The sequence below is a fragment of the Pleuronectes platessa genome, chromosome 10 (genome assembly GCF_947347685.1).
Source record: "Pleuronectes platessa chromosome 10, fPlePla1.1, whole genome shotgun sequence".
Taxonomy (NCBI): domain Eukaryota; kingdom Metazoa; phylum Chordata; class Actinopteri; order Pleuronectiformes; family Pleuronectidae; genus Pleuronectes; species Pleuronectes platessa.
This window is the reverse complement of record NC_070635.1, coordinates 19,675,399-19,691,678: the sequence shown is the minus strand read 5'-3', so window position 1 is coordinate 19,691,678 and position 16,280 is coordinate 19,675,399. Positions and strand designations below refer to the sequence as shown.

Here is a 16,280-nt window from a genome sequence, read left to right as displayed (position 1 = left end):
CCTCAATGCGTCGATTGTAGGCGTAGTGCAAACGCTTGGGCAGGTGCTGCTTCAGGTACGGCTTGAAGTGCTGCTCACTTTTCTTACACTGAAAAGATCGAGCCAGTGCTGCACGTTTAACTTGACTCAACAAGAAACCGTTCTTTTACAATTCACAGACATTTTTCATGCGAGCCTCATACTTACTGTTAGATTTGCAACAACAGCCTTGGGGTCATCTGGAAAAAAAAGAGTCGGCGCAGTGAAAGCGTTGCACAGGATTTAACTTCTTTTTAAATAGGACAAAGCAACATTCTGTACATTTGAACATACAATAAACTGGAGCTTATTGAACTTCCACTGCTGTACGGCCATATTTCCTTGGTCTGACACAAGCCACTACTTCAGGAACTGTGCACACTGTCACATCAGATGTCTTTTTGTTCTTGCCAAAAATGATTGTTTCATGTTTGCTGATGTTGATGCTGCACCGACTAAATGCAGAACATAGTGAAGCTGTCGGCAGCAATGACAGAGCAGAAAGGCTGAATTACAGGATATAAAAAATTTACCAAATCAAAAATAACTAAAACCCTAGAGGAAAAAATCCAAACTAAAAACACATATACAAACATGCATGTTGTGACATGCATGTTTGCATATATAAGGGATGCAAACTTTAGCATCCCTTATATATACCAACACAATGTTTTTGTTTGTTTGTTTTGTGGGGGTGCCGGCCAGGTCTCAACCCTCACAACCACAATGTTTGTATAATTACAAATTGCACCAGCATCATAAATCCCACATCCCACAAACACAAAAATTCCACAAAGGGCTTTCCTTCACTTCAGGTCAGTTTAGTTCATTCGCAAAAAATACCCAAAACAAAACTCGGTTCAATCCAACTTTTGGATGTAGAGAATGTCAGAAGAGTGCAAAAGAGAAATGTAACATATTGTTTGCTCTCACATTTAGGGTTGTTGGGGTGTCTGGAGCGTATTCTGCCCAGGGACCCAGGGATGAGGATGATGTCATCAGTATTGGTGAGGTAGTTACTGAGGAACTCGGTGCGATCGCAGTGGGCCTCTTCCATACCTGAGAACACACAGGGACACTGCTTTAGTGCCTTTGAGCTTCACTTCCTTTTGAGTTTTGTCAGTGGAGATTCTTTCTACCACGTAAAGTTTCAGATGAAAGAACTCTGATAATAATTGAATAATGATTTGATAACAATTGAACAATAATTGAATAATGATTTGATAGCACAGTGTGTGTTCCCTTACCATGATCCCCCACCAGGATGATGTTGACGCAGCGGTGAAGTCTCATCTGCTTCAGTCCATCCATCAGCTGACCAATGATTCGGTCGATGACCCTCAGAGGGTTGTTCAGCTGGAACACACAGAGGGAGTCACATTCACCTGAGTGTGTGTTCGGGTGATGCAGACAAAACACACACTTCTACACACATCCATCCATCCATTCCATGCTCTACTCGGGTACAAACACACACGCAGACACACAATACTTACTTCTGCACTCATGGGCCCCATTTTGTGTCCATATATGTCCGGTTGCTCAGAGTGCATGGCATAGACATAGGGCCTGAAACAAGACATAGGAGGTGTTGGAGATGTGTTTGCCACAGATGAGGTGGCAGTAACCTTTGATTAACCTTTGGAGCTGATCAGTAAAATGCAAAGGTCAACAAGAATATGGTTCCTTAAACCCATTTTGAAAGATATAATGAGACAATCTGAAGCTTATACTGATCGGAATTATTTCCCCCGAAGTGGATTCATTCAACCTTCCTGTGTGTGCCACCCACTCTTTTTGACAGCTGGCTTTTCTCAATACCTTTTCATGTGGCAGTTTGCACAAGGTATTAACGCTTCTCATTTCTAATATGGTCAAACAGCATGTTGGAGAAACCAGCTGCTGATCTGCCACATCAGATGGTAAACAGAGCCACGAGTCAGGTCTGAGTTTTACACAGGAAAAGTGAGAATCAGTGAAAGACTCCCTGGCTGTGATATTTGCTCCTGTGTGGCTTGATGCATATAAAACTTGGAGGAGAACAGGTCGGCACTCAACTCAAATTTGATTTGTGCTTCATGAAAACACTAATGTCAGTTTTTATTTCATTTCATTTTGCGGTGCAGGGCTACATTACATGATTCTAAAATAGCCTTGAGATGTGGTAAAACAGTTTTTTCCCCACTGTGACTAAGCTGTGACTGGAAACATTGACAAAGAAAATAAGAATGAAAGAAGTGTGACGTGTGAGGCAGACAGTAAATGTCCAACTGAATTCACCTCTCTCCTTCAGGGAGGTGGAGCCACTGCAGCATGGTCAGTATCCTCCTCTCTAATGTGATGGCACTGCAGAACACACAAACACACAGAGTATGATAGTAATACACTCTATTTAAAGAGCACCTTTTAAAACACAGTTACAAGGAAGATTAGAAATGAAAGATTGAAGGCAAACAATAGGAAACAGTTAAAACGCAAGACAAGCAAAGATAAACAAGATAAAATAAAACATTATAAAATGATTAAAATAGACGTTAAGATCTGAACTAGGAGAAAACTCAAGCACCTGTAAAAATGAGTCTTTAGTGGAGATTTAAAAGACGATAAGGAGTTTATCAGACACATCCTCTCAGGGACATTGTTCCACAGAGTGGGATCCCTGACAGAAGAGGCCCGGTCACCTCTGGTCCTCAGCCTGGTCTGTGGTATGGTGACCGGAGCCATCACTGAGAACCTCCAGTTACGACCGGGCACATATGGCATCAAAAGATCCCAAATATAGTTAGTTACGAGTCGAGAACGAGCCTTATAAAGCCTGCTAAATGAAAGAAAGCTAAAATTGGGGTCATATTGTCTAAGTTAATTAATTATTTAAGCCCGTTTTGGAAAGGAAGCACTGAATGACAATCTCTAGCTTTCTTCTGGATAAAAACAGAGGAGGATGGTGATGAACGAGACAGTTTACAGTAACAGAGTGATTCTGGCATCCTGCTGCCCTCTTCAACCATTAAACCTTTACCTCTCACAGAGCCTCATAAAAATGAGGCGTGTGGAGAAGAACACATCGAGAGGCAGCTCACTGTTTCAAGTGAGCGAGAGTCAAAGGCTGGCTGTATTCTGCCTGTGTAGTGATGAGGCCACCAGCCAGGCTGCTGGCTGTCAGACAGTCCACAGCTGTCAACCATCAAGCCCAGGACCGAGGCCCTGACTGGGGCTTGATGGGTGAGGCAGTGGGGGGTGGCATGGAGGTGTGGCTACACGGTGTTAATGTTTGACAGCCGGCTCCTGCTCTCTTTCTCTACTTCTGTCTATGTTCATACTTTTAACTCAATTTTTTCCTCATCCCAGTGCCTGTTTTTATACCATCACCACGGCAACAATCCCTTCTCCCCATTACCAATGCCAATCCCCACAGTGGTACTATAACATTAACCTATGAATGTATGAGAAGGCTTTTTCTTAGCCAAACAGAAATGTCAGCACAGACGTCCAGTCTCTCTGCCTCCCTATCATACATACACACACACACCAAACACACGCACACACGCAGACAGACACACACAGACACACACACACACACACACACACACACACACACACACACACACACACTCACACACACGTCTCTTTCGCCTTATTCTCTGTTTACTTCTCACACACCTCTGTCAGTGCCAAGTGCAAGAAAAGCACTGTAAACCACACTGTGGCCCCCCTGGTTCTATGGACTGGCATGTCTGTGACCCTCGTTCACAGAGGAATCCTGCATAGTTTAAACAGGCCCATTTGCACAAATTGCTGTGAAAACAGCCCAACGCCATCCCTGCTGAGATCTGCCTCCCGCTCCATCAAAGACTCCTCTGTGCAGATAGATGTGGGTTCCTTTGTGTTCCGCAGGCTATAGGTGCAGCGACCTGAGCGAGGAACAGGAACAGGAACTTTCACCACCAAATCATTTACGGTCTCTGGAGGATTTAGGGCCAAAGCATCTGCAGTGTTTTGAGGCACATTAACGGGAAGAGTATTTATTTTAAATCTGGAGAGTTTGAACTTTTTTCTGAACATTGCGACATGAGCTCAGGTTGTCTCAGTCCTCCTCCAAGTAAAATGCTAAAGAAATGGATATTTTTTCTTCTTTTTTTTACAATGAGATGGATGTTACCATCTGAGATCTCCACGGTGTCTGTAGTTAGCCAGGAGGGTTCTCACACTGTGGGTCAGGAGCCACCAACTGGTCCTGAACACGTCCATCACGTTATCGGTCATCTTATTTGTTTCAGGTCACCTTGCTGGCACAATCTTGTCTAGTTTTCTAACAAACTGTAACTCGGCAGTAAACCTAAGATTCAAAAGTGGTTAACAATGCAAATGTAAACCTGGCGAAGCTAACAGGAACTTCATCTTTTAGTTTGGCCTATTCAATGGGTTGTGCCATTCAACACCTGAGCTTCCTACAAAGGGTGTTGAGGAAGTGGAAATCATTTAGTTATGTTTGTCATGGACATGGTGACTTTCACCTTCTCTGTCATTCAAGCATTATAATAACATGTAGGGTCAGGATCATTACACAATGTATGTTGAAATTATTATTATGAATTTTTCAAAATGATTTTTGAACGGCCCTGATCACCTACACCCCACACAGTGACACAGTGACACAGTGACACAGGTGTCTGGGTGGATTAGCCCATGGCAGCTGATCAAAACACAGATTAACAAACACACAACAAGAGTTACAGTAACACTGAGTTTAAAAAAATAACAAGGCCTTAACTAAAAGCACTGATAAGAAAAGAAAAGAAATGAAAGAAGCTGGGAAGACTTTTGAACATTGTGTGCTTGTGTTTGTGTGTATGTGTGGGTGCGTTTGCGTGTGTGTGTTTGCGTGTGTGTGTGTGTGTGTGTGTGTGTGTGTGTGTGTCTGCGCGGACTCACATAGGCCAGAAGAAGGTGGCAGCCTTCACTCCCTGTTTGAGTGCAGTGATCCAGATCTAGGAAACAAATTGTATCAGTATCGTCTCATTCTGATGTAGATTCTTACTGAGACACTGGTGTAGCGTTAGGTCACCAGGGGTCATGGTAGTTCACTGCAGAATGATTGGAGAAATAAAAGATCCCACTGTATGAGTTGTGGGGACAGAGAGCAACTTCTCTTCTTCCAGCTAAAACCATATATCTGACTTCTCTGGACGAACAGTGATGCTAGTTATTATCACATGTTACCATCTGGCATTGATCAATGGATAATAACCTCTATCACACTGAGTTTGTTAGATCTGAGTCCTGCTCCTCACATTGTAGTTGGCTTCAATCAAACATCTCTTCCCTGCTTTAGTTGGCCTCTGATCTGGGACCTGACACATTCATTTCAACATCATTCATGTTCAAAACCATTCGCAAAATGATCCGTCATCACAGCACAGCGAAATAACAGCTCCCTAATGAAAAACAACCACAGGGTTGATGAAAAACAGATGAGGAGAGGAGAGGAGAGGAGATGAGGAGAGGAGGAGGAGATGAGGAGAGGAGGAGAGGAGGAGGAGAGAAGAGGAGAGGAGGAGGAGGAGGAGGAGGAGAGAAGAGAATAGGGTAGAAGAGGAGAAGAGACGAGAAGAGACTCACCGGCTGTCCTCCCCACCAGCGATGATTGAGTTTCTCTCGGCTCCTCAGGCTGAACGTGGCGTCAAACACTGGGTCGTACATGGAGTTGCCAACAATACCATGAGACTCTGGATAAAGACCCTGAAATTGAAAGAGAATACTAATACTGGGATCATTATTATTTGTCTTCTTTTCTCTGTACTGCCTCCAAAACCATTAGAAGAACTCACTGTATATTTAAGCGCCATGATTCTCCAGTTTCAGTGCTAATGGACCTTTTCAGAGGTGGACTATAAATTCACATTAACTTTAATATTATTATTCAATTTTGAGGTATTTATTTAAAGCCTATTTTTCATATTACTTTTGCTCAGCTACGTTTCATGAGGACAAATTGTAGACTTTAACATTTAACCAACAGCTAGTGTTCACATTTACTTAGCACATGGAAGAGTGGTTGGAAAATCAGATTACTATCACGTTACAACCTGAAATGTATAGCTGTATAGCAAAATATTGTCACGTTATTAAATTATATTTTGATATTGTTATGACATTACATGTTTTACCTTATAACATGATATATTTGTATTATTTAATAATCAATCAATCAAATTTGATTTGTTATTAGTTTTTTTCTATTTGGAGTGCGTTTCTGAGTTGAATGAGAAAGTGTTGTGACTTTTGCAGCACGTCTTTGTATTTGCATGTATTGTGAAATTCAACAAAAGAACATTTGTGTGACTCAATTCACCTCTTGTTAAGCTCAACTTAAATAAGTGTCAAGTTTCACCTCAGTGGTACTTTAAGCCTAACGCTATTTTCAACATACCACAACACTTCAGTCCAGTGAAACCCAATTAGCTCCATAAGTTTAGATTTCCATATCATATCATACAAAACGCTGCCACATCCATATGACATTTTGAATTTGATCTTAAATCTAAGATTAAACTGCGAAGCTAGAATAGAGGTATAAAGTTGTGAGCATGACAGAGTGAGTGGCCGTGTGCCGTACCGTAGCCAGTGAGTAGAGGTTTGGAAAGGTTTTGGAGGGATAGACGGGTCTCATGTACGGAGCATGGGTTCCACATGTTCCTGAAAATAAGAGCAGCACAGAGAAAACACCTAAATCAGCACAATCCCTAGTTCTATTCACAATGACTCAAAGGTTTTTACAGTTAAAATAAAATATCCCTCTCCCATGATCCCCATCAAGGTCTTACTGAGTTTGTCGATATTGGGAATGACAGTGTTTCCTCTTTTCACATAAGACGCTCTGAATCCATCCACTGACAGCATGATGAGCGGCGGACGCGCAAATCTGCACTCACACAAAATCAGGGGAGGAAAACTAACGCTCTCATGGATTTAGATCGAAAAAAACTCAGAGAAAGATGAACGTCCACAATTTGGATTTTGTTTGAGGAAAAGGGACAAGGTGAAATTGAATGCGAACATAAACAATCAGTGTTCACAAGTAAATGTACCCAGCTGGACATTCAGGGCTCTTCATCTCCTCACACTCGTCCTGCAGCCACGAGCTGTCTCCTGAAAGAGAGATGTTCACTTTTAGCTCTGACAACACAAATCTGCAGTCGTGCTGCTTGTTTGTCAGACAGGTGGACCACACAGTGACAGGACGACAATATCGCAACAACTACTGCACAGATTGTTGTGTAGTCAGAGTTGTACGGCTGGTTTCCTACAGACTTCAGGGTTCCTCTGACTTTTACTAAAGCACCGTCTGTAGGTTCATGCGGTGTGGAGTGAAAAGGCTCAACATGATTTGGATGGATTGACTTGAGATTTGGTTCAGACATTATCATCCTCCTCTGGAATAATTTTAACGACTCTTATGACTTTTCATCACCAGTGCTCACTTTATGTATTTAAATTACATATAAAAGTTGGGTCACATTTAAGTGTTTTTATACCATGTTGCATTGATGTGAGTAAATAACTTCAAAGGGATTTGATTAAATAAAGTTACAGTTATGCATAACTTTAACATTTGACGGCCGCAGTATAGGTCATAAATCCCACCTCCTCCATGTTAGTGGATAGGAAGTGTTGACCAAACTAAAAAGTCAAAGCAAATGCCAAACACACTTTGACGGTGGCTCCTGAAATTTTAGTTACTTTAAAAAAAAAAAAAATGTATAGAACAAACCTTTACACAGCATCTTGTAGTTGGTGCAACAGTCTCCTCTGGCCAAACAGTCTTCAGAGCAGTGGCAGGCATGCAGTTCATTGCGAGTCTCCCCACATCGATCCTTCCTGCACTCATATCCCCCCTCTGGGTATGGAAGGAACAGTTAGGAGTATCATTTTATATGATGAAATAAAATTCAATAAGGGGACAAAACCTGAAGCCAAAAGCACTGAGAAATGAAAGCCGATACATGAGTGTAGCAGGGCTTCAGAGTCAGACTGTGTGGCTGTGCAGGCGGCGGCATGGGACCACCAAACCTCACAGATGAGAACACCAGATGAGAGTTGTAGCTCCAAGCAGGATTGGACACCGTCATGGTGAAGCCCCAAGAACGACCAGAAAAACAAGTTATATCATCATTAGATTTCAGTGGCAAGGCCGTGGTAAACCAAAGACCACCAGGCTGAAGAGGGGAACAGTAAGTCAGAGCACCAATGGTAGACGAAGCATAGAGAGAGACAGCAACACAAAGCTACAGCTAGCACCACTATTAAGAAACCAGTTCATGTCAAGTGCATGTACATTAAAGCCATGGTCTATTTCCAGCTCAAAATATTTAACTTTGCAGCTGTAAAAATCAGGCTTCAAAATGATACGTGGAGATTTGACTGAAGCTTAACATGTTTAATTACGATTGAGAACATAATTTTAAGGCAGAGAAAGGTGATGGATCTCATTCTTGTGTGTCAACCAAAACCTCATGACGGAAGGTGAGGGTCAGAATGTAGATCAACTGGTAAATCACTCCCTCTTCACCACGACCATCCGACATGATGCCTGCATTACTACTGACGCTGTGCCGGCACGCGCCGCTGAAAACCGCCCCACTGCACACCGGAGGGAACTTAAACTAACTGTCCTTAAAATATTCAAGTAAAAACTTAAAGGGGACATATTATGAGAATTCCACTTTTGTAGGGCTTCTACACGTTAATTTGGGTATCTGGCATGTCTACTATCTGTAAAACTCTGATTAAAAAACAACTCTGGCGATTTTTTTTCTGGTTCCTCTATGACAAAAACGATACGCTAGATGGCGTCGAATGGGATTACGACCGAAAAATATGTAATTTTCCAACCATGCCCATGTAGGGAGTCTCGCTATGGCCTTGGACCACTCCCCACCGTCATCTCACCGGCTGCGGGAAGAGATGGCCCGGCTCCCCGGCTAGCATTAGCTCGCTGCTGCTACCCGTCAGACATCTAAGTAGCCGAATAAACCTGCCAATCGTGGAGGCGGAGACCCCCGGGACAGCTCTAACAGTTGACTCAACAGTGTGGAAGGATGCTGCTGCTGCGCCAGCTCCACCTCAAAACAGGTCACTCTGAGGAGGGCTGTTTTAGACAGGGTAAAAAGGTGCTGTTTTAAATGATCCTTGTGGTATTTTGACCAAAATATGTTACAGACATTTCATTAAGATCCCAAGGAACCCTTTCAACTGTGGTAAAATGGGCATACGTTGGGTCCTTTAAAGTTACCAGTGCTGGCACAGCCATCAGGGCCATTTTGGGGTTCAGTATCTTTCCCAAAGACGCTTCCCAAGCAGAAGATTAAGATTAAGATTAAGATACATTGATTTATCCCAAACACATGCACAGACATGCACAGGCACACTCATGCAATTGTAGGGAAATTTAACCTCTGCTTTTAACCCATCTGGTGCAGGACACACAGAGCAGTGAGCAACCATGTTCGGCGCCCAGGGAGCAGATGTTGGGGGAGTAAGGTGCCTTGCTCAGGGGCACTAGACAGGGCAGGGAGACTCCTCTTGGATTTTTGGACAGATCAATCCGGGTTCGTCTTTTTGTTTTTTCTCCGTGGAGTCGAACCAGAGACGAACCTGAGACCTTTTCTGCCCATAGACCAAGTTTCTGCCATCGGCCTACAGGTTAGGGGATGACCCACTCTAACACATTTGCCACAGCCATAAAGTGCCATGTAATGGTAATTACCTCTAAATTGTTTTCAGTTAAATGAACTGACTGAAAGATACTCAACAGTAAATTATAATATGGAGCGTTTGATGATGTTCATGAGATGTTGCTGTTTCCTCGTAAACATTTGGACTTGTTCTATTGTTCATATAACACATGCTGACAAAATCATCTTCTATGGTGGAATTATACTGTGAATCAAGCGTAGACTCTCATTTCTCTGATACACAAACCGCAGAGTCACAGCAAAGACATGAAAGGTGTATTGGAGCAGATTTTCATTTTGTTGGATATGAAACAGTGAATGTCCAAGGATTTGCTCCAGTTCAATAACAGACAATCTGAGACTTTTATTTGGCCTCTCCAACCAAACCTGTCCCGTCAGCAGCAGCCTCAGGTCCCCTTCCTCACAGATAGAACAACCTACCACAGGGGCGGATCTGGAGGAAGGGACCAGAAGGGCACTGGCCCCAGCTGCAATCCGGATGAAGTGCCCCCTTCCTGTCTTTAACCCTTGTCCTTTTTTTTTTATAAAATATTTAAACAATAATACCAACAACAAATTTTGAAGAATTGTTTTTTTCTAAGCTTCTTTAAAGAAAGCTGTTACAAGTTCCTTGAACAATTTATAAAGTATATTTAAAGATGTGTGACTTTGCCCAAAGCTACAGAGCTAACAGTAAACAAGGAACTGTGCGTGTGTTGGATGTTGGACAAAAGACGTGAAGATGAAAGTGTTAAGACAGAGGACGGCTCAAAGACAAATGAGAGGACGATGAAGTACCTGTCCTGAGGCAGAGCTGGTCAAAGTCCGAGCAGCAGCTGTTGTACGTCTTACAAAGGTTGTCACAGCGACAGTTCGGAGGATCCAACTCAACCAGCTCGAAACACCTGTTCCTGCAGGAGCCGGAGGTCGGTACATACTGGAAGGCAGAGCGAGCTGAGGACCAGAGAAAAAGAGTCACAAGTTTATTTAAAAAGTCAAAAGTCAGGTTGAAGCTGCGCTGACTACCTCCACACACCACCCATATATTTGTGTGGACATTTTGGATTTCAGTAAAGATTCCCAGTGTCAGTAAAGTGCAAATAGACCAAATCAAACTCCTCTGGGTTTCAATTGTTAACTTTGTATTTCTGCATCATCACTGTCTGCGAGCAGAGGAGAGTCCATCAAACATGAGAGTTGTATCTTGTTAAAAAGGGAACGTACACAGTTCAACCCCAATAATAATTTGACAGTGTTATAGACACAATTTCTGCATGAGTGTCAATCAATCAATAAATATTTGTACAGCCCAAAAAAACACAATTGGCTGAACAAGGTGCAATGTACCCTGTTCTTAACTCTCAACAAACTTTTAAATGGTGAAAAACATAGAAACCTCAAAGTAAAAGACATGTGAGAGATCCCGCTCCCAGAACAGAAGTGCTATAGATGCTGAGTTTAACAGAGCAAATCAACAAAATAACAATATTTACAAGATTAATGAGAAAAGACAGTCTATCATAAATATCCTAATCCTGAGCTCAGCATTGAATAAATACGAGGACCAGAAACGGGGTAACTCCTCTAATCATGTACAACATTCAGCATTTATTGGGTGTATGATAAATCATTCAATATCATTTTATAGTTAGTGAAATTAGTTTTATAGTTACATTATTTATGATTTCTCATTTGAAGTCAGTGAATTATTATTCCATTATAGCAAACTGACCACAGATCTGTCATTAATGATCCACCCACATCTTTGCGGAGATGTCTGCCGCAGCATCTGTTGAAAAAACTCTGACTGTATTTCAGACTTTATGTGGACTAATGAAGTATGTCCTCATGTTGCTTTTTGATAAATCGCGGGGGCTTATAGTCTGTGTAAAAACTGAGTTGTAGCCCAGAGCGGTCAGATTCGAAAACTCTGGTAACTCTTGGCACAGACTCTAAAATCTAGTGTGCAGACTCTACTTTTCCATTTCTCTTTTTAAAACTTTTCAAAACAGGGAACTGAACAGAAATGTCGATTCTGTTGTTTGGCCTCTGGCCACAACAACAGAATCCAAGAGCGGATTTATAAATGTCTCTATATGAAAATAAACCCAGTGAAAAGCTGCACTGTTCACATGTCATTGAATTAAAATGAAAATCATCAAACTACACTGACACTGTCATAAATACAACATATTGGTTGCATAACTATTTTGTCAAAAAAATGTATAGAGCAACACCAAAGTAAAACTTGATTTAATGACCTCACACGTCATAATAAATATTAAGTGTTAAAAAAACACCTGTATGCCAAACTCTATTAGTTACTGTGGTTTAGTTTAGTTTATTCTTGGGTTCCAATCTGTGGTAATTCTATCTCACTATAGGGACACAAAACAGCTCTGTTCACCTCAGACAATAATACGACCTGTTGGTGGCTCATTTCCCCTCCTCACCCTCGGTGACACAGACATCCGAGAGATCTCATAGCCATATACATAAGTGTGTGTGTGTCTGTGTGTGTGTGTGTGTGTGTGTGTGTGTGTGTGTGTGTGTGTGTGTGTTTGTGTGTGTTTGTGTGTGTGTGTGTGCATATGTACTTAATATGAATGAAAAGTTAAAGCTAACTTGTGTGCAAATCATTGTAAATCATTAAAACAGCATCTGACTTCTAGTCAGTTTTTTTCCTTGTTCAAACTTTTTCTCAGTTCACATTTTGACTTGTCATAGGAGGAAAAGCACCAGTATTAATAAAGCATTAACAATGGCTCCATTCTATTCTCAGTGTGCCGGTGAGCCAGCAAGCCCGGTGCCAGGACCCTCTGAAAACTGAAAAAGCCAAATGGAATCAAGCCATCGTCCATGTTTTGTTTTGTTTTTACACCTGTTTATATTTTCAATTCTGAGGGTCGCTCCATTACAATCAGTTCAAACCATGTGAACGTCAAGGGTGGTGCACAATTTCCTCATCACTCAGTGCTGCCTCTGTTGGCCACTTCCTTTACATGGTTGGGATCTACTTTACTGACTGGGGCCTGTCGGGACGATTAAACCACTGACAGTTAAAATAAAGTATTGTATAGTATTTTCTGTAATAACGGCTTTGAAAGTATAACTACAATTTAGTTTGGCATTTATGGTTATTTTAAGTTTCATAATAAGGATTATTATCATATATTTTTACATATTTATTATTATTTGCTTTTTAATTAGTTGCTATCATTAATACCATCATTACATCTATAAATGCCACTCTTCTATTATAGACAGTCTGACAGAGCTTACATTTTTAAGCCCCACCCCCCTTCTCTCTCCTCTCTCCCTCATTTTTCTCCTCTCACCCCAACCGGTCGAGGCAGTTGGCCCCTCCCACATTGAGTCGGGTTCTGTCTGAGGTTTCTTCAAGATGATGAGGGAGCTTTTCTCTCCACAGTCGCTATAGTGCTCGCAGGTTGTGAGACTGTTGTGTTTCACTATGATGTTTGTCTCCACCTCACCATGTGCAGTGACTTGAGACAATGTGTATTGTGGGGCTATAGAAATACTGATTGATGGAACTTAAAGAACCACAATGGACAGATAGCACCGTGGTGAGATGGCTGAATGAATCGTGGTCGACAGGGTTTGAGAATGTGGAGCAGAAAATGAGCTGTGATGCTCTCTTACTATTGACTCAAGGGTAGAGCAGCACAAACACACTCTCTCTCTCCTGAAAAACACACACACACACACACACACAACACGGGCTGTCCAACCAGGACTTTGCAGGGCCACAGTGATCTACTGTCCACGCACGCTCTACTCACTCATTTCATATGCGCTGGCATTCACTTCATATAGAAAATAAGCCTGCAAATAAACGGAGCAGGAGGAATTCGTCTGGAGCTGCAGCTGATGGTGAGGAGTCGCGTTCGCTCGTGTTCGGAGGAGCGATCTCTGACACAGCTGGGGACAGATGTGTGTCACTGTAGAACTGAAGCTCATTCAGGATTCAAGATTCATTGTCTTTTAATTGGGTCTTGGATTTAGAGCGTTGACGTGTCCTTCCTACACTTGGACATATCAGGGTCGGTGTAAAAGCTGCTTCACTTAATTAAAGGTAGACTGTGTGCGTGATTTTGTCAATCACTGTTTGTAAACATTCAAATTTGACTCCTCCTCCCCGGCTCAATGAGTGAGAGAGAGAGCTTAGTTGAGTAGTGACTGAAGAGAGGGAGCAGGGTCAGTCAGTAGTTCGAGTTAGCTGCTTTCAGACATGCACTGAACTTTGCATATTCGCCGTATTCTCCCTGGACGAGGTGCATCTGTTAACGCAAATGTCCGAGTGAGACGTAGAAACACAGCAGGGGATCCCAGCTGGATTCACCATGAGCGAGTGTGTGGGGGGTGATGACGCTTTGAACACACACAAGAGTGGTAAAAACAAAAATAATTCAAATATCTCCCGGTGATAAAGCTTTGACTCACGTAGATGGTGATAAGAGCTGACAACGGTGGCCGGGTGCTGTAAACATGATCATGTGATCTCCGGAGCGGAGTTAATACGTTACTTCCTGCGTCTGTCTGCTGCACCCGGCGTCTCCAGCCTCTCACCAGAATAAGGCAGAGGATTTGTTGCTGTTGTGAACACCTCTGTGCAGAGAACCTCCTGCTGTGTTGGGCATGTGTGACAGGCAATCTCTCAGTAAACTCTGAAGCCAAGTCTCCGGACTTTACCTGGAGGTCCTGTCTGAAAACGGCTGTAGTGAGTTGTCCTTTCACACATGAACAACGCAGCACGAGCTTCTCCTCTGTGATGAGTTGTGTTAGGGTGAGGGGGTGGAGCAGCAAACAGAGGCAGGACGCCATGCATTTTATTCTGTTGCTGAGATCACATGTTGTTGTTTACAGCACATCCACACCAGAGTCGGCTCTTATCACCATCTTGACATCAATCAAATGGATTGACATCCTGCCGCTACCTGCTACGTGTATGTGCCAGCTTTTTCAACCTGAGAGAGTTCTTTCCCTCTTGAATTTCTTAGTCTCTCTTGCGTTAGAAGCGTCTTCTGCTGACCCACTTGTGAATCCTGCGGAGGATCTCCTGCCGTGCTCTCAAATCGGCTTCTCCTGACTCCCTGCTGACTTTACACTGGCGGACTGACCCGAGAAAGTCTGGAGGCTCTCTCTCTCTCTGACATTTGCGTTCACCCGTATGGCCCCCTCGGAGAATATCCAGAGAATCTCCAGAGAATCTCCAGAGTTCCGTGCTTGTCTGAAAGCAGGTTCATTCTGTAGGACTGCAACTAGCAATTATTTTAATTATGGATTAATTCATATTTAGATTTTTGTTATTATTAATCAACCAATCAAATTTACAACCATCTTTCATGCTCTGCAGAGGAATTATATGCAGAGTATTTATGTTTTAATTTTATATTCTTATAAATCTTTCAACATTTTGCCAAAATTATATTATATCAAAGGGAAAAAATCTGATGTTTTCTTTTCTTTTCTTTTCTGACAAGCAGATAACCTTTGACCCTGTTTACTGCCTCCTATGAGTTCAGAGGTCAAGGTCAGAGGAGCCCCCCCCCCCCCTGAAGCTGAGAGGGTTCTGGTGTCTTTTTTCTTCAAGGCCGCCTCACTTGTTGTTTGAATGTTTTGCTGGCTCGGGGTCAAGCAGTTCAGAGACGCTCTGTCTGTTTCTCAGTAAGAAGAAGAAGAAGAAGAAGAAGAAGAAGAAGAAGAAGAAGAAGAAGAAGAAGAAGAAGAAGAGAGCACTCACCCTCTGTCCTGGCCGAGGTCCCATCCTCTCCTGAGCGTTTGGGCCGGTCGTACACGAACCCCAAACACACGTCAGTGCCACACAGGACGGACAGGATCCAGACAAACTGCCACAACAACACATCTGACATTAGAAACGTGTTTGTAACTGGTAATCACATGTGGATTATTCTCCACAGACACTTACTCCCAGGACTATCAGGCATAGTTTTATCTTTTAGTTTGAATTCTCTGTGTCAACTTGCAGAGTGCATCAAACAGCCAAGTCTGCCGCTTTTTTACTCTGTTGATTTAAAAACATTAATTTGGCTGCAGGTGTAGTTTCAGAGGTTTGTGAAGCATGGCTACAACAGATCCACAGACTTGTTCCTTTACTGATGGTGGTGTAACACACGTCCTGCTGCTGCCTGCAGGACAGAAACTTCAAAGTGAGGCACGACCGCCCGCATCCGCATAACAATGACAGTTTGAAGACTCGCTTGGAAATGACTGACGAATCCACGCATTGTTTTGCAAATGCTGTGCGGCAGGAAGGCGAGAAATGCATAGGGGGGCACTCAGAAAGGAAAAAGGCTGGAACATCAGGAAACATGTCCTTTCGGGCCACAATCATTAACACTAACACATTACGCGGGTCGATTACGCACGGTTTTACGCACAGCAGCGTCTACATTGCGCAGCTAAAAAAGTGCAGACACGGACTCTTACCAGTTTGTGCAGCAACATGTTCCTCTGGAGGGGGGAGCGCAGTGTGGAGCTGTGGGT

The 16,280-nt window shown here is 42.7% G+C and overlaps 1 protein-coding gene across 1 annotated transcript in view; it reads right to left on the bottom strand.

The window, feature by feature from the left end:
* Positions 1-16,241, bottom strand: part of enpp2 (ectonucleotide pyrophosphatase/phosphodiesterase 2) — a 29,218-nt gene extending 12,977 nt beyond the window's left edge. The window contains exons 1-15 of the mRNA XM_053432737.1: positions 16,224-16,241; positions 15,517-15,622; positions 10,551-10,706; positions 7,790-7,915; positions 7,107-7,167; positions 6,843-6,940; positions 6,635-6,714; positions 5,638-5,757; positions 4,951-5,006; positions 2,299-2,364; positions 1,515-1,587; positions 1,266-1,374; positions 952-1,077; positions 187-218; positions 1-88 (exon numbers count right to left, since the gene is read on the bottom strand). The exon at positions 1-88 is cut by the window's left edge and continues 40 nt beyond it. Coding sequence (XP_053288712.1) covers positions 1-88; positions 187-218; positions 952-1,077; positions 1,266-1,374; positions 1,515-1,587; positions 2,299-2,364; positions 4,951-5,006; positions 5,638-5,757; positions 6,635-6,714; positions 6,843-6,940; positions 7,107-7,167; positions 7,790-7,915; positions 10,551-10,706; positions 15,517-15,622; positions 16,224-16,241 — 1,315 coding nt within the window. The remainder of the gene's footprint in view (positions 89-186; positions 219-951; positions 1,078-1,265; positions 1,375-1,514; positions 1,588-2,298; positions 2,365-4,950; positions 5,007-5,637; positions 5,758-6,634; positions 6,715-6,842; positions 6,941-7,106; positions 7,168-7,789; positions 7,916-10,550; positions 10,707-15,516; positions 15,623-16,223) is intronic.
* Between the last annotated feature and the right edge of the window lie 39 nt (positions 16,242-16,280).